This window comes from Streptopelia decaocto (genome assembly GCF_964273445.1).
Source record: "Streptopelia decaocto genome assembly, chromosome: 26".
Classification (NCBI taxonomy): Eukaryota; Metazoa; Chordata; class Aves; order Columbiformes; family Columbidae; genus Streptopelia; species Streptopelia decaocto.
Genome location: NC_138681.1, coordinates 1,854,628 through 1,874,401, shown reverse-complemented (window position 1 = coordinate 1,874,401; position 19,774 = coordinate 1,854,628). Strand labels below are relative to the sequence as shown.

The following is a 19,774-nucleotide window of genomic DNA, read 5'->3' as shown; positions in this document are numbered from 1 at the left end:
ACGGCCGAGTGGCGGCGGGCGCCCCCCTGCGAACGGGAGGAGGCACTGCAGGGCCCTACGGGGGGGCTCGTCCATGGGGGATCGGGCCCGGGGGGGGGACAAACCGGGGATGCGTCACCGTGGGGCTCTCAGTCGTACAGTAACCGGGCCGGCCAAGCACCAGTGTGACGTCACGGGGGTGTGACGTCACGGGGTGTGACGTCACGGGGTGTGACGTCACGGGAGAGCGGCGTCACGGGAGAGCGACCCCCCCCCGAAAACAAAAATAAAGAGCCGATCCGTCCGCCCCCGGGCTCTGCCCGTCTCGGTGCGGCCACGTCGCGACCCTCGGGAGGGAATATCGGAAAATGACGTCGCGGCGTGACGTCACGACAACTCTTGTGACGCCCCGTGCGCCACGTGCCCCCTTCATTCCCCGCGCCCCCCCCCTCTTCCCCCCCCCCTTTTTTCTCTTTGTTTTGGTCGCGCTTTGGCGCATCACGTGATCAAAAGCGGGGCGTAACGATGAGGGGCGTGGCCAGGCGGGGGAGGGGGCGGAGCCAAGCGGGGCGGGGCGCGGGCGCCGCCGCAGGGAGGGAGCGCGCGCGCGCGCTCCAAGATGGCGGCGGCGGGGCCCGAGTCGGGCGGCAGCAGCGGGAGCAGCGGCGGCCTGGCCGGTACGGGGGTCGGGCCGGGCACCGGCGGGGGCCCGGGGGAGGCTCTGCGGGGGGCAAGGGGCGCGGGGCCGGAGGGCTGGGGAGGGGAGCTGGGCGGGGGGGGCGCTGCGTGGGGCTTAGGGGGCTCTGAAGGCCCGAGAGGCGCGGGGTGTGTGGGGCCGAGGGGGCGCTGAGGAGGCCGGTGCGCGGCCTGTGGGGCCGGGTGTGCGCAGGAAGGGGCGCGGGGCCCGGGCCGGGCCGTGCGGGGCTGAGGGGCTGGGCCAGGCCGCGGGGCGGGGAGGGGAGGGCGGCCCGAGGGGTGGGGAGCTCCCCTGGGCTGTGGGAGCGAGCGCTGGGGGTCGTGGGCTTCCAGAAGCCGTGTGGGGGCTGCGCTTCACCGTCCTCCGGGGGAGGTGGGAGCGGGGCCGCGCTTTTCCTGAGGAAGCCGTGGGTGTGTGGGGAGGACTCCCCAGGCATGGACGGGGGCCCGGGGGGAGCTCGAAAAGCCCCTTCAGAAAGGGTTTTATGAGAGGACTGAGGGTCTTGGGTTCTGGCGGCAGCGGCGCGGGGAGCGGAGGTTGGTACAGGGGGGAAACTTGAGTGTTTTCCCTTGTTTTCTAGAGCCTGAGCCACAGGGCAGGGTGGCAGCGGGTCCCCCCTTTGGGGTACGGGAGTTAAATATCCCCCATAGGGCAGGGCCGTGCTGGGGAAGGGGGGAATCCCATCTCCATGGTGGGAGGACCCTCTGGTGGTGCTGGGCAAGGCCAGGGTGGCTCCTCAAAGCTGTTCGAGGGCAGGCGAGATATTGTGGGAACATAAACACCTTCTGGTTGGGGTTGTTTGGGCTGGGAAGAGGTGAGGGGGGTCCTGGGGGTTCAAAGCATGAGCTGAACCCAGACGTACGCAGGGTTGGAACCGGGCGCCGTCCTCATCTCCGCAGAGGGGTGGGAACCTCGTCTGGGGTAAAACGGGGCGCTTTGGGGTGTTAAAGCTGTGGCGCCGCCTCCTCGCAGCATTATTGGGGAGCCAAGAGCCATTTTCCCCTTTCCACGTGCCCCAAAACAGCTTCTTGGCTCTAGTTTGTAGCTGGAAACCACAAGACAAGACCCAACCATCCTTCCCCAGCTTCTCTGGAAGAGATGATGGAGGCTTTTTATTTATTATAACGCAATACGCTGAAGCTTCCCAGTCACCCAAGTCCCATCAGGGACAGGAGAAACCCCTGGGAAGACTCACAGCTGAACTTCAGCTTCGTTTGCTGCTCTCAGAGCGTTGGTGTTTTGCACCTTAAGCTCCGCTTCTCTTTTAGAAGCATTCAGGGCCGGATCGCCATAAGATAAATTAACTTAATTATTACCGCGGCGTTGAGGGTGTCTCGTCTGGTGGGGATGTCTGTACGTACTCGATTTTCTGGCTTCTTTGCCGTGGCCTTTGGGCAGTTTGAAGGCGCCCAACGCACCGGCTTGATCTTTGCTCATCGGGGGAGTCGTACCTGTTCCTATAAACCCAGTTTAGTGAGGAGGACGAGACCTCTTGGGTGTTTATTGGGGTGAAACCTCGGGGTCTTTTGCTTTGGGGCCTCCTTTGAAATGTTGAACTTGAAGGAGGAGCTTTGCGAAGCTCGAAGGGCGTCTCTCAAGGGGAAAATATGCGAGTGAACCAGCGAATCTCTTCTCCCTTCCTGGTGGAATAATGGCCATTGTTCGCTCCTCCGGCCGGCGAGGTGTTGGCTGAGGCGCGTTTCCCACAGGATTTGGGTTCTGGTTGTGACGTGCGCGGGATGTGACGCGCGGTCACCTCGGCTGATCCCCGATGGCTTTAAACCCGGGATTTCAGCCCTGGGGGACTCGGGGCTTCTTGAGGTGGTCGCAGTTTGTCCCAGGGGTTGTTATTTTATTCCTGGCACCATCCAGGGGATGCGATTTTGGAACCTTCCCCAGCCGGGCAGGCAGCGCTTTCCTCCTCTCCCTGCCTTAACATGGATATAACTCCACAGCAACACCCCAAGAGGTTTTCTCCTTTTGCTGCTTTTGCTTTGAAGCAGCATCTGCCAAAAAAATGCTAATGTGGGGTTGTTTGGTCCTTTGTGCTGCGAGTGCTTTGTAATTACAGGTCGAGGGTTCATTGTGCTGGGTTCAGGCCCCTCCCTGGAGGCCGGGGACAAAAGAATCGCTCTCCAAATGGATTTGTGGGGATAGGGAAACTATCCCGATGCATCTGGAGGGAGCTGAGATTGGGGTTCTGAGCCCTTAAAGTGGGTTTAAAACACCCAGAAAAGCTCAACCCCTCCCTGAAATCGCTGCGAGAGGGACTGAGCTTTGCCGATCCCACCTGGGAGGGACGGTGAGTGGGGTAAATGGAAACGTCTGAACCCTCATCATCCTCGGGCTTAAAATAAAACCGTCAAATGACTCCCAGGCCCGTCTCTGGTATAAAAACGTCTCTTCTTCGCGACTATGGGCTGCGAGATCGCCGTGGGTGTCGCAGGTTGGTGCCGTCAGCTGCGTCTCGTCGCCCAAACTCCCTAAACGCCCCTTTTGGTGCCGGGGGAGTCGTGTTGGGATGCGGCGCCCGCCCTGACACGGGGCAGAGCTTCTTGTCTTTCCCACGGACACGGGTGAGCAGCAAAAGGACAAAGGTAGGAGCAGTTTGGCTAAATAAACCCCATGTTTGGTTAAATAAACCACAGGATGGAAGCTCGTCTGGCGAAACGAGTGAGAATCGTGCGGTTTTGGTTGAGCCCTGATGACCGGGAGCACCATTTCCTGAATTATAACCGAATTTCCCTTTGGAAAGTAAAAGCTGCTCCTCCCTCCAGCTCGGTTGAAAGGGGCTGCTTGGTGGTTTATTTCTCTTTCCCATCAGGATTGAAAAGCCATTTGATTTTTGGAGGTGAATTAACGCCCCCCGCGCCGCTTCCCTGTGTGTTCCCCCAAACGAGGCGTCGCGCTCGCTCTTGATCACCCTCTGACAGCGGTAATTAAATGTGTTATCGCACCGCGTCCCGGCGCGCTCAGCCTTATTTAAAAAGCCGAGCGCTCCCAGGGCTGAGAAATCCCTTAAATCTGACCCAAATCTCCCTCTTCTGGGAAAAGATTTGGCCTTTTCTCCCCAATTAAGAAGGTGGCTCAGGTAATTCTGCTGTTCCCATCACCAGCTCCCTCCGGGGTCGGTTTTAAGCAGGTTCTGCGGTCGCTGGGCTGGGATTGAAGCTGTCGACACACGTTCCCTTCCCAGGAGGTGCTGCTGGGGGGCAGGAGGGTCTCCCCGACTTTTCTGTGGGTCACAGGGACAGGAGTCGCCGTCAGATATTCCAGAAAGCGGCCTTGGCTTAAGCACCTTCAGTAAAACCGAGTTTTGCTGAACTCGCTCACTGATTTATGTCCTTTCAATCGCCGTCTCAGGTCAAGCTCTGCTGTGCTGCTGAGAGAAGGGGTTTTTCCCCACTATGGTGAGTTATGTTGAGTTTGGATTGCAGCTCCCAACCAACCAGTCGCCGTCAAGCGCGTCTTCTTTCCCAAAATCGCAGGGATAAGCCCCAAACGATGGATCGTGAGTTTCAGGGAGATCGGTGCCTGTGATCAGTGACCCCCAGGTGATGGAAACCAAACCCCCTCCTCTCCGGTCCCTTCTCACATGTGCTACGAGCCAGATGAGCCACCTGCTTATTTATTGGGGTTTTGAATTGATTTGTAGATACTGTGCCTGGCCTCCACTCCCTCCTCAACCGAGCACACGGAAACCTTTAATTGATTAAGAAAATGATCAAACCTGCTTTATTTCCCCGGGCCTGGGTGCGTTGGTGAAGCGCCGGGAGGCCGAGGAGGGTTCAGTGTTACTACAAAGCGCTGAGATAACGTTCCCGAGATTGCGTCTCGCGCTCTTTCCGCCCTGGGACGCCTCAGCGGGATCCGGTGACATTTGGGAGCTGTTGGTTTGATGTCCTTAATCTAATTGATCCAATTATTAATCACTTGGCCTTCTGGCCAAGACTGTGTGTAAGCGGTTTATCTCGCTCTGGAGGGCCGGGTTTGCTCGCATCTCCTGCCTTGGAAAGCGTTGGCTTTGACTCTTTGTTCCATCCTTCTCGTGGAATAGGTTTTATTTTGCGCAACGCTTCGCTCGGACACATTTTGGACCTTTGTTTTCTAACCTAGTGCAAATAGGATTTCTTTTTGTGCGCCTTTCTCATGGAAAACATCTCTTCTTTCTTCCAGATATCAATTCGCCTCAACAACTCTATAACCTTTCTGTTTCTCCTCATCTAGATTTCAGCTTTTTGTGCTGCTCGGTGATGTCGTTCCGAAGAGGTAGACGGATCGCATATATGTGCTTAAAACCCCCCAAAAAGCATGTGTTTTCCTTCCCAGTAACCGGCAGCAAAACGCTGTGTGATGTAACCGCCTTGGCTTGCGAGGACGGACGCGACTCGGTGGGTTTTGTCCCCCAAATAAGCCGCTGCCGCTCTCAACAAAAGCCGCCGTTCGATCGCAGTGTGTTTGATTGAAGCGTGACGTCTAAACAGCGGCCCCGGATCGTTCCAGCGGCGCTTGGCTGCTGCCCGCTTTGCGCTTTTGGGGGAAATAAAGGACGTTTTCGCTGTTATTCCCATTTACAGCCGCGGATTGACGGGGTGGGACTGATCCAACAGACGGAGTATCCGATCTGGCGCTGGATCGAGTCATCCCAACCAGATGAGGCTGTTTGTTGAGGTTGTTTCAGCTTGCAGTAAACAGCTCGGAAACCTCTCGTAGGGCTTTTCTTTCACCATTCAGGGAGCAAAATGGAAACATTTTGGGCCATGGTGGGTTCATTTCTGGACAGGACTGGCCTGTTTCCTTTGGCCAGGATTAACTGTTTGGGTCTCTCAAGCTGTTTTTTCTATTGTTCAGAATTAAGGTTGATGATCTTTTGGTTTAAAGAGTTGTTGGAATAGCAGATTTGGGGATTATTTCTTGTTACATTTACACCGTTGAATTTAACGCCTTCGCTTCTCCAAGCAGAGTTTGGGGTGACACCAAATGGCCTTTACAAAAAGAGGCGGTGACAACTGGAACCCGTGAGCGTGGAAACCGCTGAGTTTTGTTCTTTGGGTTATTGAGGGCTGTTTTTTGCGCAAGGATCCATACGAAGCTTCGGCTGCAGCTTCATCCTCACACTCAGCCGTGAATAAGTGTTTTCTTTATCGTGGTCAAACAGGAATTACCTATTTCCCAATCAGCAGCAAACTCGTTTGGAAACAGGAGGGCGGGGGAGCTTCCTGCTGGGGAAGCTGGGTGTGCTGGGAGCGATCACAGGATCCCAGAATGTCGGGGGTTTAAGGGACCTGGAAAGCTCATCCAGTGCAATCTTCTCCAGCTCCAGAGCCCCAGCTCCCTCAGCCTTTCCTCACACGGGAGATGCTCCACTCCCTCCAGCATCTTGGTGGCTGCGCTGGACTCTCTCCAGCAGTTCCCTGTCCTGCTGGAGCTGAGGGGCCACAACTGGACACAAGATTCCAGGTGTGGTCTCCCCAGGGCAGAGCAGAGGGGCAGGAGAACCTCTCTGGCCCCAGCTGGTCTCCCATCCAAGCACTGACCGGGCCCGACCCTGCTTAGCTTCCCAGATCAGGTGTTCTCAGGGTGCTGTGGCTGTGTATCTGTATGGTCTCCCATCCAAGTACTAACCAGGCCCAACCCTGCTTAGCTTCCCAGATCAGACGACATGAGCCATTCTCAGGGTGGTATGGCTGCATATATACATATATATATATACACATATATATAAAATATATGTTTCTCAAGTATATCCTTATAGTGTCTGAACTAAACCCTTTATTCAAGGGCAGAGCAGAGGGGCAGGAGAACCTCTCTGACCTACTGACCACCCCCTTCTAACCCCTCCCAGGTCCCATTGGCTTCCTGGCCACAAGGGCCCAGTGCTGGCTCATGGTCCCCCTGCTGTCCCCAGGACCCCCAGCTCCCTTTTCACTGCTCCAGCAGCTCATTCCCAACTTACACTGGAACCTGGGGTTTTTCTGCCCACATTCAAGACTCTACACTTGCCCTTGTTCTATTTCATTACATTTCTCCCCCCAGCTCTCCAGCCTGTCCAGGTCTCTGATGGCAGCACAGCTTCCAGTGTCACCCACTCCTCCCAGCTTGGTGTCACCAGCAAACTCGCTGACAGTCACTCTATTCCCTCGTCCAAATCATTGATGAATATATTGAATAGTGCTGGTCCCAGCACTGCCCCCTGATGCTCTGCACTGGATACCAGCCCCAACTGGACTCTGCCCATTGACCACGACTCTCTGGCTTCTTCCCTTCACCAGTTCGCAGTCACCTCACTCCCCGCTCATCCAGCCCGCACTCCCTCAGTTCAGCTGTGAGGATGCTGTGGGACACTGTGTCAAATGCCTCACTCAAGTCAAGGTCGATCACATCTGCTGTAATTGCTATTTTTCCTTATTGCATCCAGCAAAACCTCACGGTGGGATTCCAGGCCTCATAGATATTTAGTTTCAGGGGTTGGCTTCTGAGCCTTTGAATAAAAAGGTCCTGGAAAGTAAAGTGTGGTTGGTGCATCTACCGGAGTGCCCGGCTCTCATTAACCGCCAATAATCCCGCTGAGCTGAGCTGAGGCGGCAGCGCCGACACGAACCCGCGTGCGAGCGGAGCCGCGTTTCCTTGTGGCTCCGCGAAAAGCCGCCGTGAGTCAGTGCCCTCCCAGCTGCCTCGAAACGTCTGTCTGAGCAAACAGCGCGTCAGCCTTTTTTGGCTTCTTGTGCTGCGTGGTGGTGATCGACCCTTCCTGACTGTGGCTTTTTGCTTTGTTTTTCACAGGATCGTCTACTTTCAAAAAATCCCTCACCCCCGAGGTAAGTTTCTGCATGACAAGCTGGTTTGTTCCTATAGAAACCCTTAATTCCACACTGCTGTTTATCCGTTCTCTTTCAAATCGGTGCGGTAAGCTGTAAGCACTCATTTAGGAAATCAAAGCGTTCTTCCTTATCGAGGGACTAAAATCTTAACGACTCTGCTGGAACTGAGCAATTCCAGGCCCACCAACCCCCCCAGTCCGAGATCTCCCGCTGCCAGCACGACGTTCAACCCGTTTGGACTGGGGAACGTCATTTACCGACCGCGTGTGTTACACACCGATGAGTCAACGGGGTGAATCACAGCGGGATCCAATCCGCCGCCTTCCTAAAACGTTTCCTCCGAGCTGCGCTGGGTCCAGACTCGCTTAGAGCTGATTGTGTGATGAGCGTTCGCACCAAGGTGTTGGTGTTTAATCCCATGTCTGGCCCCGCTGAGCCAGTGGGTTCTGAAGGCGTTTTGATGCTGTCACTGTCCCAGGGGGCTGTCTGTACCTCTGGGGCTTCAGCAGCTCCATCTTTAAATCCAAAATGATGCCGGGTGGCTCTGGGCAGCCACCCGCTGCTAAGAATTGTGATTTATACCGTGGTTCTTACCATCTTTTGCTCCGCTTTTAGATGCCGGGTGGTTCTGGGCAGCCGGGCTCGCAGACAATAAAGAAAGGGCACCGAGGAGTGGACTCCACGGGTGAAACTACCTATAAAAAGGTGAGTTTGTCCCGCACAGCTCGTTTGAATGTTGTTCTGCACTCACGGGGTTCAGTGTTAGATGGTGGGTGATGTCTGTGACAGCCGCTGAAGATCTCAAAGGAAAGGAACCAAAGGACTGAACGTGTCCTCCTTAGTTTCTCTGCTGCAGCCTTCCAAAGACAGGCTTATTTTTAAACTTCGCCCATTAGCGACACTTCCGAGGCCTCTTCTGGCTTCTTGGGTGCTCTCTGTGCTCTTCGGCCACAATAGATCTTGTGGCATTACTGGAATTTGCTTTACAAAGGGGAGATTGTTCGGGGCTTTTTAAAAAGCCTGTAAATGTGGGTATTTTGTGGGTGCCGCTTCCCGTTTGTTGGACTTGATGGGGTTGAGTCGACTCTCCGAAGCGAGGGCGAGTTTCTGGGGTGCGGATTAAATGGGTTATGGCTTGATAGGGGCGTTTCAGCGCTGTGGGTGAGAGAAGCTGCTGGTCTGAAATCTGATCCCGATGAACGTCTGTCTGTCTGTCAGGAATCGGAGCAGAAGGGAGGAATTCGAATGGCGTCTCTCCAAAAGGCAGCTTTTGTTATGCAGCCCTTTTTGAAGCTGCTCGTGCCTTCAGGATTCAGATCTGGGTCTCAATTTCCGAGCACATTCAGAGGTAGAAGGTTAGACAGCAGTTAATAGGAGAGAAGAGTAGAAGCCAATGGAAAATGCCTGAAATGTTTCTTGCGAGGGTCCCAGGAAGCCGATGGGGTGCTGCGTGGGGTTTATCTGGGACTAACGCACGGCCTGTTCTCCATCCCCTCCCTTTCCAGAGGTGGGGAATTGTTTTGGCTGATAACAGCGCCGGTAAACAGGCAGCTGCTGCCTCATAGAAGAGAAAACTCCTCGTTCCTTGGCAACGCGGCCCTGCAGCTCAGTGTTCACAAACAAGGCAGCGTCGCTGTGAGGCGGTGAGACCGTCCTGGCGGTTTAGGCAGGCCTAGCTGAGCTGGGCCTAGATCAGTTCTCAAGCAGCTTCACCCTTTAGAGGGTAAGGAGGGTCGAGTTCTTCCTCCTTCACTGTGTAATAGGGAGATAGTTGTCAGATACAGGCAGCTGAAGAGGAAAAGGACGCTGTGGGCGAGCTGGAGTCACCGCCAGTTTGTGCTGCTCTCTCCGGGGAACCGTGAGCAGGTCTCTGGCAGCTGACGGAACAGAAAAGCCATGAAGCTGGAGAAATGTTCCCGTTTGTTTGACAAGGCTTCACGGAGGACGTGTGTCTGGGGACACCGTTTATCCCCCAGATACCGCCACGTCCTCTGTTGCCAAATGCTTTGATCAACAGCGGTTTCTGGGCTTTGTTGAGCTTAAGGAAACAAACACGAGTTGGATCCTGAGCCCTGGCTCTTGGTTTGGGTCCAGTTGCTTTATGTGTGAGCCAAGTGGAGCGTCCACGAGCTGCAGCTGCATGAATCCAACCCGCACCTGCTCGGCAGCCTCGACGTTTCCAGCCGGATTGACGGCAGAATGTTGGGGTGCTGAGCAGATCTCATCGGGGTCCTTTTAAGGGTGTCAAATCCAGTTCACATCCCTCACTGCTCGAGTGCAAATACCGAGCAGGGTCTATCACAGATGTAGGGGTGTTCCCATCACCAATGAGGATACAAAACTGGAGCCAGTAGGTGTGGAATAACCCAGCTAAGAGTGCTGGTTTAAACAGGGAACTCTCTCCTTTAACTCCTTCCATTCCTGTTTCCACTCTGCTGCTCCCCAGTGTCTGATTCGTTTTCTCTGCCCCTCCAGACGACATCGTCTGCCTTGAAAGGCGCCATCCAGCTGGGCATCACACACACCGTTGGCAGCTTGAGCACCAAACCTGAACGAGACGTTCTCATGCAAGATTTCTACGTAGTAGAAAGTATTTTCTTCCCCAGGTTGGTGCTTTGATAGCGTCAGTGTGTCCTTTTTGGGTGTTTGCTTTTTAGGGCAGTTTCTTAAATGTTTCAAATCCAAATACCTGTGTGTTCTTCTCCCCTTGAGCAGTGAAGGGAGCAACCTGACCCCAGCTCATCACTACAACGACTTTCGGTTCAAAACTTACGCTCCAGTGGCCTTTCGCTATTTCCGGGAGCTCTTTGGCATCCGACCAGACGATTACTTGGTGAGTGGGCGGCTGGAGCAGGTTTGTTGGAGCTGTGGGGAGCTATGGGGCCCTGTGGCCGACTCTGTAAGCACCGTGGGGATGCCATACGGGACCCTGGGCTTTCCCTCTGTTAATGTTTAAAAGGAAGAGCCTTCGCGCTCAAGTTTCCTGCTGCCGTGTCTCTCACCTCTGAGAGAGCAGCGTAGGGGAAAGGGAGCTGGGGGTCCTGGGGACAGCAGGGGGACCATGAGCCAGCACTGGGCCCTTGTGGCCAGGAAGCCAATGGGACCTGGGGGGGGTTAGAAGGGGGTGGTCAGTAGGTCAGAGAGGTTCTCCTGCCCCTCTGCTCTGCCCTGGGGAGACCACACCTGGAATCTTGTGTCCAGTTGTGGCCCCTCAGCTCCAGCAGGACAGGGAACTGCTGGAGAGAGTCCAGCGCAGCCACCAAGATGCTGGAGGGAGTGGAGCATCTCCCGGGTGAGGAAAGGCTGAGGGAGCTGGGGCTCTGGAGCTGGACAAGAGGAGCCTGAGGGGGGACTCATTGCTGGGGATCAAGATGGAAAGGGGCAGTGTCAGGAGGATGGAGCCAGGCTCTGCTGGTGACAACCAGGGACAGGACAAGGGGCAATGGGTGCAAAGTGCAACACAGGAGGTTCCGCTGGAAGATGAGAAGCAACTTGTTGGGGTGAGGGTGTCAGAGCCTGGCCCAGGCTGCCCAGGGAGGGTGTGGAGTCTCCTTCTCTGCAGACATTCCAACCCCTGGACACCTTCCTGTGGAACCTCAGCTGGGTGTTCCTGCTCCGGGGGGGTTGCACTGGATGAGCTTTCCAGGGCCCTTCAACCCCTCACATCCTGTGATTCTGTGTTTCTTGTCCTCCTCAGTACTCGCTCTGCAACGAGCCGCTCATTGAGCTTTCAAACTCCGGAGCCAGCGGGTCCCTCTTCTACGTGTCCAGCGACGATGAGTTTATCATCAAGACGGTTCAGCACAAAGAGGCCGAGTTCTTACAGAAGCTGCTGCCCGGCTACTACATGGTGAGTGGCTTGGGGAACATTTCTTTGCGAGCTGGGGAATGGTCCCCCAAACGTAAGAGAGATACCCCAAGCATGAGAGATATTGCTGCACACCGCTCGGTAGATGTGAGCGGAGCTTTGAGCAGGTTTAAAAAGGCGACACACAAGCTCTTCCTTTGCTCTGAAGCAGTTTGGCTTCTGTGTGAATGAACAGCAAACTCTTTCCTTCCTATGAAGTTTCTCAGCTTTGCAAAGAGGTCATTAACAACACCCCTGTGTGTTCCCCATGTTCACCTGCCCTTGTCTTTTAGTTTCTTTGGCAATGGCTTTGACTCTCTGCCAGCTCTGTTCCCATATAGAAGCGCAGGAAGGAACAAATAACTCCTCTAATTGGCGTGTGCATAACCAGAATGGCTTTCAAGGTATTTGCTCATCTTTGACGTTTCAGAATTTGAACCAGAACCCCAGAACGCTGCTGCCAAAGTTTTACGGCTTGTACTGTGTCCAGGCCGGAGGCAAAAACATTCGCATCGTCGTGATGAACAACCTACTGCCGCGCTCCGTCAAAATGCACCTGAAATACGACCTGAAGGGCTCCACCTACAAGCGCCGAGCGTCCCAGAAGGAGCGAGATAAGGTCTTCCCAACATACAAAGACTTGGATTTTATGCAGGACATCCCCGACGGCCTCTTCTTGGACTCTGACATGTACAACGCTCTGTGCAAAACGTTACAAAGAGACTGTTTGGTAAGTGTCGGGGTGGAGAGTTGGTTTATATATTTTCTGCGCCTTTCCTGTGAAAAGGCGACGGTGTTGACTTCGCTTGGTGTATTTTGGTGGCAAAAACGCTGACTACGCTTCTGCAAATGGTTTCCCCGGGCTCGCGGTGCTGACCGAACCTTTGCTGACTCTGTGCCCAGGTCCTTCAGAGCTTCAAAATCATGGATTACAGCTTGCTGGTCGCCATCCACAACATGGACCTGGCGCAGAGGGAGCACGCGATGGCGGACGGGACGTCCCAGGCCGACACGCGCCGCCCCGCCGCCCAGAAGGCCCTTTACTCCACGGCCATGGAATCCATCCAAGGAGAGGCCCGGCGAGGCGGCACCGTAGAAACCGACGACCAGTAAGTGCGTCATTGCTATTCCCAGTGACATACTGGGAGGAGCGAGGGGTACAACCCAAGCTTGGCTAACGGAGGCTTAATTTAATCGCATACTGGGCAATACAGAATTGCCGTCACTGGGCAGAAGGGTCTTAGTATCAACTCTTATGCTTTTATCTTTGATTTCCCGTCGTTTGTCTACAATTTTCTCACCTTCCAGGTGGGATTTGAGAGTTCTCTGCCCACCGGTTCTTGGCAGCTTCAGCTTGTTCCATCCACTTCTATGAGATGTAGCGAGAGCTTTGTTAGGTCAGGCTTAACAGCCCATCCAGTCCATCTGCAGGTGCTGCTCTTTACACCTGCTCGGTCTCTTCTCGTGCATGAGTTGGGATCAATCCTCATCTTCAATAAAATTATCACGTGGAGGGAGGAAGGGCTCGACTCTCATGTTGAGCTGTTGTACCGCAAAAGCGTTTTGCTCTGGCTCGTCCTCCTCAATTTGCTGAGCAGAAGGTGCCTCCCGCGTGTTGACGCTTGTTGGTGACTTGGTGTAACACCTGTGGGGTGTGAGAACACCCCGCTTCAGCGTCAACCCCTCTTTTCTCGCAGGATGGGAGGGATTCCGGCCCGCAACGCCAAGGGGGAGAGGCTGCTGCTCTACATCGGCATCATCGACGTGCTGCAGTCCTACAGGTAGGAACGGTTTTATAACATCTGCGTCCCGCCGAAGGGTAAAGACCCTTTCCCAGCGTTGTCTGCCGTTGCTTGGCCTACAAGAAATAGCTAACACACAAATAATTCACTTTTAAGAGGTTACATGTGTCAAGTCCCTGTTCAATATTGCGAGTTAACCACCCTCATTAACTTTGCTGGCGAAACTCTTGGGGTGAAAATCATTCTTAATTCTTCCCCTTGGTCAGATTCGTCAAGAAGCTGGAGCACTCTTGGAAGGCGCTTGTGCATGATGGGGTAAGTACAAAATTAGCCCTATTTTCAGCTGTTTAGCCATAAAACTGGATTATTTTTAAACTGTTCCTGCTGCCTGTGCTCCTTGTGGGCGCAATATCCTGGATTTCTGAGACGTGTGTGTTTCTGCTTGTATATATATAAGATTGACACGCTGCTGTCTGTCCCTTGGTCTCGCAGGACACCGTATCCGTGCACAGGCCCAGCTTCTACGCCGAGAGGTTCCAACGGTTCATGTGCAACACGGTGTTCAAGAAAATACCACGTAAGTACCGCGGCGCGATCGCCTTTGCTCACAGGAGCTTTGGGAAGTCTGTCCTGCTGCGTCACCCCTTCCTTCTCTATTCTTTCCTCATTGATATGAGCTTAGTGGGTGAACATTGTTCCTTTGGGGCTCCGTCAGCGGGAAGTTGCTGCGTTGGGTGTTTTGCTCCTTCCTGAATGCGTTAGAAAAACGTTTTATGTGGGTTTTTATTTCCTTGTGTCCTTCAGTAAAGCCGTCGCCTTCGAAGAAGAGCCGGTCGGGCACCACGGTTCCGCGGCGGAGCTGCCAGGGAGGAGTTCCTTCCCAATTGCACATGTCATGCGAGACGAAAGCACAAGTGACCACCGAGGCGGACGTGGAGCAAGGTCGGTGCCTGGAGAAGTTAATTCTTCAGCTTGTATTTGTCTAATGGAAACTCGCTGCCTCCCGAGCCATGCGAGGCGCCTCTATGGTGTTTTGTGGGCCTATTTTCTGGGGTCGGGCGTGCGAGAAGCCAAAAGCTCGTACCACCAAACGGCCTTGGGCCAGAGAGCCACATTTAGGGCTGGTTCTTAGGTGTCTTGACATCTCGGGTGGGATCCAGCGTGGATTGCGGCTTGCGATCCCGCTTGTGCCGCTGACCGAACGGTCTGTGCTTCCACTCAGGTTCCCACCTCGGTCGCCCGGATCTGCTGCCCAGGACGCTGCCGGTAGATGAAGCCAACAGTGACTCCATCGCCACCACCCTGTCCACCTCCTCCCTGGGCAGCGGAGGCCTCAACTCCCCCGCAAACAGGTGAGGTTCCCCCTGTTTGGCGCTTTCCCGAGCCACGGGAGGACTTTGTGCTGCGTCCTGGATGTTCTGGGTGTCGGCATGCCCGCAGACATCGAGTATTTTGTGGCGTTGAGCAAGTTGAGCTGTGGGCTCGAGCATGTGCGAGGGGAGCGTTGCGTCGCCGTTCTACGTGCGATTCTTCGCAGGCGACGCGCTTTTGCACCTTCTGCTTGGCCTGTGTGGCGTCCCGGTGTGTTCTGTATTTAACGGCTTTGTCCTGGAGTCGAGGTGATGGTGCTAATTCAATTGTCGCTGCCCGAGTGTACGTGAAGAGCGTTAACGTGGCGATGGATGACGCTGCAAACGACCTTCCCGCTGCTCGTTTCCGAGGCTTGAGCTCTCTTGTGATTTACCCATCGCGTTGGCGCTGAGCTCCTGGGGGACGTGAGCCCGCAGGGATGGTTTTTGGTGTGATTCTAAGCGTCCTAAAGCTGCATGGAGAGCCTGGGGGCTGCCTGTGAGTGTCTCAGTTCTCAGACAAGGAGGAGCTGTGGGCAGAGGACGATCCCTTTGGTAGAAGTTGTCCCGAGGTGTTAATTTGTTCACCTGGAAGAGCTGGGAAGCCGCTTTCCCCACCGCTGCGGTGTCTGCGCTCTCCTGAGCTGCACGACGACGCGCGGTTGGAATTAACGCCTCTTCCTCCCTCTGTAACGCACGGAAACTTCTCGCTGGGGCTCCTAAACCAGAGCTGCTCCTCCCGCATGCCCGAGCCGGCCCTTTCGCTTGCTTAACCGCCGGGTTTCTCTCCTCCCGTCTCTGCGTAGGTCGGTGGGCGTGCAAGTGCACAAAGCTGACAGCTCGGCCAAGGATGTGCCTAGAACAGCTCCCGGCGCCTTCATGCCGAGGTGAGGGAGGGATTGAGCGCAAGGAGCGAGCAAATCGCGGGCTGGTGGAGTTTTCAAGCGCACGTTCCGTGTCCCGCTGATGGGATGCAGCCGCTTTTTGGAGCGCGGAGGGTTTGGAAAAGCTTTTCCAGGGGCTTTTTCAACCGAGGATGCTCCTGTCTGGAAAGGCTCCATGAGCTCTAGCGCTTCGTGGTTTTGTTGCGTTCACCCAGGATCATTTTCTATGTTGATGAGGTGCTTGGAGACATCGCTGCTGCTTGGCTGGACCAAAGATCCTCATTTGGAGCAGGGCGGGGGGATGATTTTCCAGTGGTGTTTTGGGTTCCTGGCCCAGCAGGGATGGTGTTTGTGCCTCATTATTTACCCCGGAGACGGGATTTATCGACAGCTCACTTTAAAAACTGCTTTACAGGTCTCCCTCTTGTGTTTCCCCAGCGGCTCCCCAGGACCTTCCCTCCCCGAGCGCGCTGCGGAGCTGAGGGAGCAGCTGGAGGACCTGCAGGAGACCGAGATCAGTTTTGTGAGTAGTGACGGGGTTTGGAGGTTGAGGGGAAAGGGAAGGGAAGGTTGAGGGGAAAGGGAAGGGAAGGTTGAGGAGGGAAGGAAGGTTGAGAAGAAAGGAATGAAGGTTGAGGAGAAGGGAAGGGAAGGCTGAGAAGAAAGGGAAGGGAAGGTTAAGGGGAAGGGAAGGTTGAGGAGGAGGGAAGGGAAGGTTGAGAAGAAAGGGAAGGGAAGGCTGAGAAGAAAGGGAAGGGAAGGAAGGTTGAGGAGAAGGGAAGGAAGGTTGAGGAGAAGGGAAGGAAGGTTGAGGAGAAGGGAAGGGAAGGAAGGTTGAGGAGAAGGGAAGGAAGGTTGAGGAGAAGGGAAGGGAAGGAAGGTTGAGGAGAAGGGAAGGGAAGGATGAGGAGAACGGGAAGGGAAGGAAGGTTGAAGAGAAAAGGAAGGGAAGGTTGAGAAGAAAGGGAAGGGAAGGTTGAGAAGAAAGGGAAAGGAAGGAAGGTTGAGGAAGAAAGGGAAGGGAAGGTTGAGGGGAAAGGGAAGGGAATGTTGAGGGGAAAGGGAAGGGAAGATAGGTTGAGGGGAAAGGGAAGGGAAGGTTGAGGAGGGAAGGGAGGGAAGGTTCAGGAGGGAAGGGAATGAAGGTTGAGAAGGGAAGGGAATGAAGGTTGAGAAGGGAAGGGAATGAAGGTTGAGGAGGGAAGGGAATGAAGGTTGAGAAGGGAAGGGAATGAAGGTTGAGAAGGGAAGGGAAGGAAGGTTGAGGAGAAAGGGAAAGGAAGGTTTAGGGTTCCTCGGGTGAATTCAGACCCTCCCCAGCATCTCCCCCTCTTCTCTCTTCGCAGTGAAGCGACGCAAGCGGATTGTTCTGTGGTCTGTGGAGTCCAACGACCGTTCAGCCCCGTTGCTGATTCATTATATATATATTTAGAGGAAAAGAAAGAAAAAAAACAACAAAAAAAATCTTACCTGGACAGAAACGTCAAGGCCGGAAGGCTGGGCTGTGCTTAGTGGGGTTGGTATTAACAAAGGCTGAGCCTTGGACACCTGGTCGTCACCACTGTGTCCCCACTGTCCTTCCTTTGCGGCCTGGCGGGAGCGGAGCCGGTGCGAGGAGGAGGAGGAGGAGGAGGAGGAAGAGCTGCTGCTCCGCGTGTGCCGAAACCCTCGGAACAGGGACCCCCCGAAAACGGGCGACACAGGCGGAGCCTCCCCGGCCCGGTTTGCGCCAGCGCGCCGGGGGTTCATTTTGTATTTTAAACCCATTTTTAATTTAAGCGTTTCTCTCAATTCAGTCATATCGCTTCTTTTTAGTCCTGCAAGATAGCATTTTTTTTGTAGTAAATAGCATCTTTTTCAGTGTTTTACCATAAAGTATCTCACGTGGGAGGCAGGAGGGAGGCGCAGAACCGTGGACGAGCTCCTCTCCGCCGTCACCGGTTTGGATCCCGGAGGAGAATCAATCGCTCGGTGCCGCGCTGCTCGGAGGATTTTGGATCATTTTGTCCCCCGAATTTTCAACTCCAAGCCCTTCTGTTCCCCCCCCAGCAGGCGGGGGTGGCAGCCGAATGGGGATCTTTGGACGGGCCGCGCTTTTTGTAACATATTTCTTAAGCAAACGGACCAAACGCCACCCTCTCCATCCCCTGCACCCCCCGTCCCGTTTTTATAACTCGCCCCCCTTTTGATATCTCACCCGTATCGCAGACACCGGTGCTCCCAGCGGCTTGAAATCAAGATTCTGACCCAAACCAGGTTGGTTTCTGCCTCCTCAAAAGTCCAGGAGTTTGATTTTTTTTAAACGAATTAACGGGCCGGAAGGTGGAGTTGTTGTTGTGGCGCCACCGCGCTCGAGATCTCGGAGCAGACGTCGGACTGATCTTTATTTTCACTAAATGCTTTTTAAAGGAATGAAGTGACTCTTCCCCGTGATCCCGGTGGGTTGAATCCTCCTTTTTTTATATATATATTAAAAAAAAGAAGTAATTTAAAGCTTGCCCTTGCAGCGGTGCGAGGGGTTTCTATACTAATTAGCAATGATTGCTAAGGAAACGAAGAATGTAGTGGCGTAGGGAGGGAGTTTGGTTTTCTAGTTGATGTTTCAGAGCCTCTTCCCACCTTCAACCTTTGAAAGCGGATGCAACGCAAGCTGATATTTTTTTAAGAAAAAGCGATTTTGGTTTGGTTTTTAATGGTATTTCTTTCCCGAAAGCCCAAGCGGAATGGCCTTTGCTCCGGGCGGCAGATCCCGGGGGTTTACGGAGCACGTTTCACAGACTTTTGGGGTATTTCAAGGGCTCTCCAAACCTTTCGACGCCGACAAACGTCACCCGCAGACCCGTTCCACTTTATAGCTGAACTAACTGTCTATATTAGACACTTTCTTACCTTCCTTCCTCACCTTTAATTGTGTTTTTTGTTATTTTTTTTTTTACCAGGAGGGAAGAAAACCAAGTCTCCGATTTTTTCGTGATTTAATATTTATGAAGCTGTATTTAAATGTTGGTTTATTTCATTCTTTTTTTTTCCTGGGGACAGTTACTCGACGAGTAGGGTGGGGGGTGGCGTTTCTATCTCGACCTCCGCTTTGTTATTGGGTTTTCGGAACCGCTTCTTTTTGCATGCGCGTGTTTCCAAGCGCCGGGTGACGGGTTTTCCCGTCACCCGAACCGCTCCAAGCCCATCGGGGATGGATCTCAAGCAGCCGCCGTTGTGAGGTGCGGGTGACGGACCCCTCCTGTCCCCGGTGTTGTCGTTGTCACCCCCGGGAGCGAGGGACAGGCGCGGCGCCGGGTGTCACCGTCGTCCTGTTCTGTGCGAATGCTCGTGGCCTCGTCCCACGCCGTCCCTCGGACGCACAATACACGGTGTGCTGCTCAACCCGCCGCTGCCTGCTCTGTCTGGGGACACGGGGACAGGAGCCTGGGGAGGGACATGGAGGGGACAAGACCCCCAGGAGGGATGGAGGAGACAGGACCCATGGGGGGACAGGACCCCCCAAGAGGGACGTGGAACGGGGGGGACAAGACCCCCATGGACGGGACAGGAGCTCTGGGTGGGACACAGAGGGGACTGGACACGGGAAGACAGGACGCCTAGGAGTGACAGGGCGGGGACAGGACATCTGGGAGGGACGTGGAGGGGACAGGACCCCCTGGGAGGGACATGGAGGGGATAGGACCCCCAGGGAGGGGACAGGACCCCTGGGAGGGACATGGAGGGGACAAGACCCTTGGGAGGGACATGGAGGGGATAGAACCCCCAGGGAGGGGACAGGACCCCTGAGTGGGGACATGGAGGGGACAGGACCCCTGAGTGGGGACTTGGAGGGGACAGGACCTCCAGGATGGACAGGGAGGGGACAGGACCTCCAGGATGGACAGGGAGGGGACTGGACATGGGGACAAAGGACACCCAGGAGGGACAAGACCCATTGGAGGGACAGGGAGGGGACAGCACCCCGGGGAGGGACAGGGACATGGGAAAGGACACCCAGGAGGGACACAAGGGGGGGACAAGACCCTTGCGGGGACATGGGGGACAGGACCCCCATGGAGGGACACACGGACAGGAGCCCCGGGAGGGAGACGGAGGGAACTCAGGACCCCTGAAAGGGACATGGGGCGGGGGTCGCAGGACCCCTGGGAGGGACATGGGGACAGGACCCCCGGGAGAGATGGGGGAGGGACACAGGGCCCCCGCGGGGGAACACGGGGTCAGGGTGTGGGTGGAAACTCCTCGTTTCCTCCCCATAACGGCGCGGAGGGAGCGGACAGGCCCGGGTGTCCCGGCCCCGCGGCCATGGCGCCCCCCCGCCGGGACTACAACTCCCAGCGTGCCCCGCGCCCGCCGCCGCTCGAGATGGGAAGCAGCGATTGGTCGGTAGCGTAGAGCCAATCGGCGAGCGCCTTGTTAAAGCGGACCCGGGCCGGCCTGCGGGAAGGGGGCAAGATG

General features: G+C 55.2%; 1 protein-coding gene across 9 annotated transcripts; it reads left to right on the top strand.

Annotated features, from left to right (window-relative positions):
* Positions 1 to 560: 560 nt before the first annotated feature.
* PIP5K1A (phosphatidylinositol-4-phosphate 5-kinase type 1 alpha) lies at positions 561 to 18,314 on the top strand. 9 transcript variants are annotated; one of them, XM_082073305.1, is made up of 17 exons: positions 561 to 656; positions 4,904 to 4,945; positions 7,460 to 7,494; positions 8,113 to 8,202; positions 9,973 to 10,103; positions 10,213 to 10,330; positions 11,195 to 11,347; positions 11,775 to 12,074; positions 12,248 to 12,453; positions 13,042 to 13,125; positions 13,353 to 13,401; positions 13,579 to 13,663; positions 13,891 to 14,028; positions 14,309 to 14,438; positions 15,242 to 15,322; positions 15,758 to 15,842; positions 16,666 to 18,314. In XM_082073305.1, the coding sequence occupies exons 1-17, from the start codon at positions 599 to 601 to the stop codon at positions 16,666 to 16,668; spliced, it is 1,788 nt and encodes a 595-aa protein (XP_081929431.1). In that variant the 5' UTR covers positions 561 to 598; the 3' UTR covers positions 16,669 to 18,314. The 9 variants fall into 9 exon arrangements, with proteins under 9 accessions (XP_081929431.1, XP_081929432.1, XP_081929434.1 ...); XM_082073306.1 differs by having other exon boundaries at positions 15,735 to 15,842; XM_082073313.1 differs by lacking the exon at positions 561 to 656 and adding an exon at positions 4,034 to 4,086 and having other exon boundaries at positions 4,853 to 4,945.
* Positions 18,315 to 19,774: the final 1,460 nt, after the last annotated feature.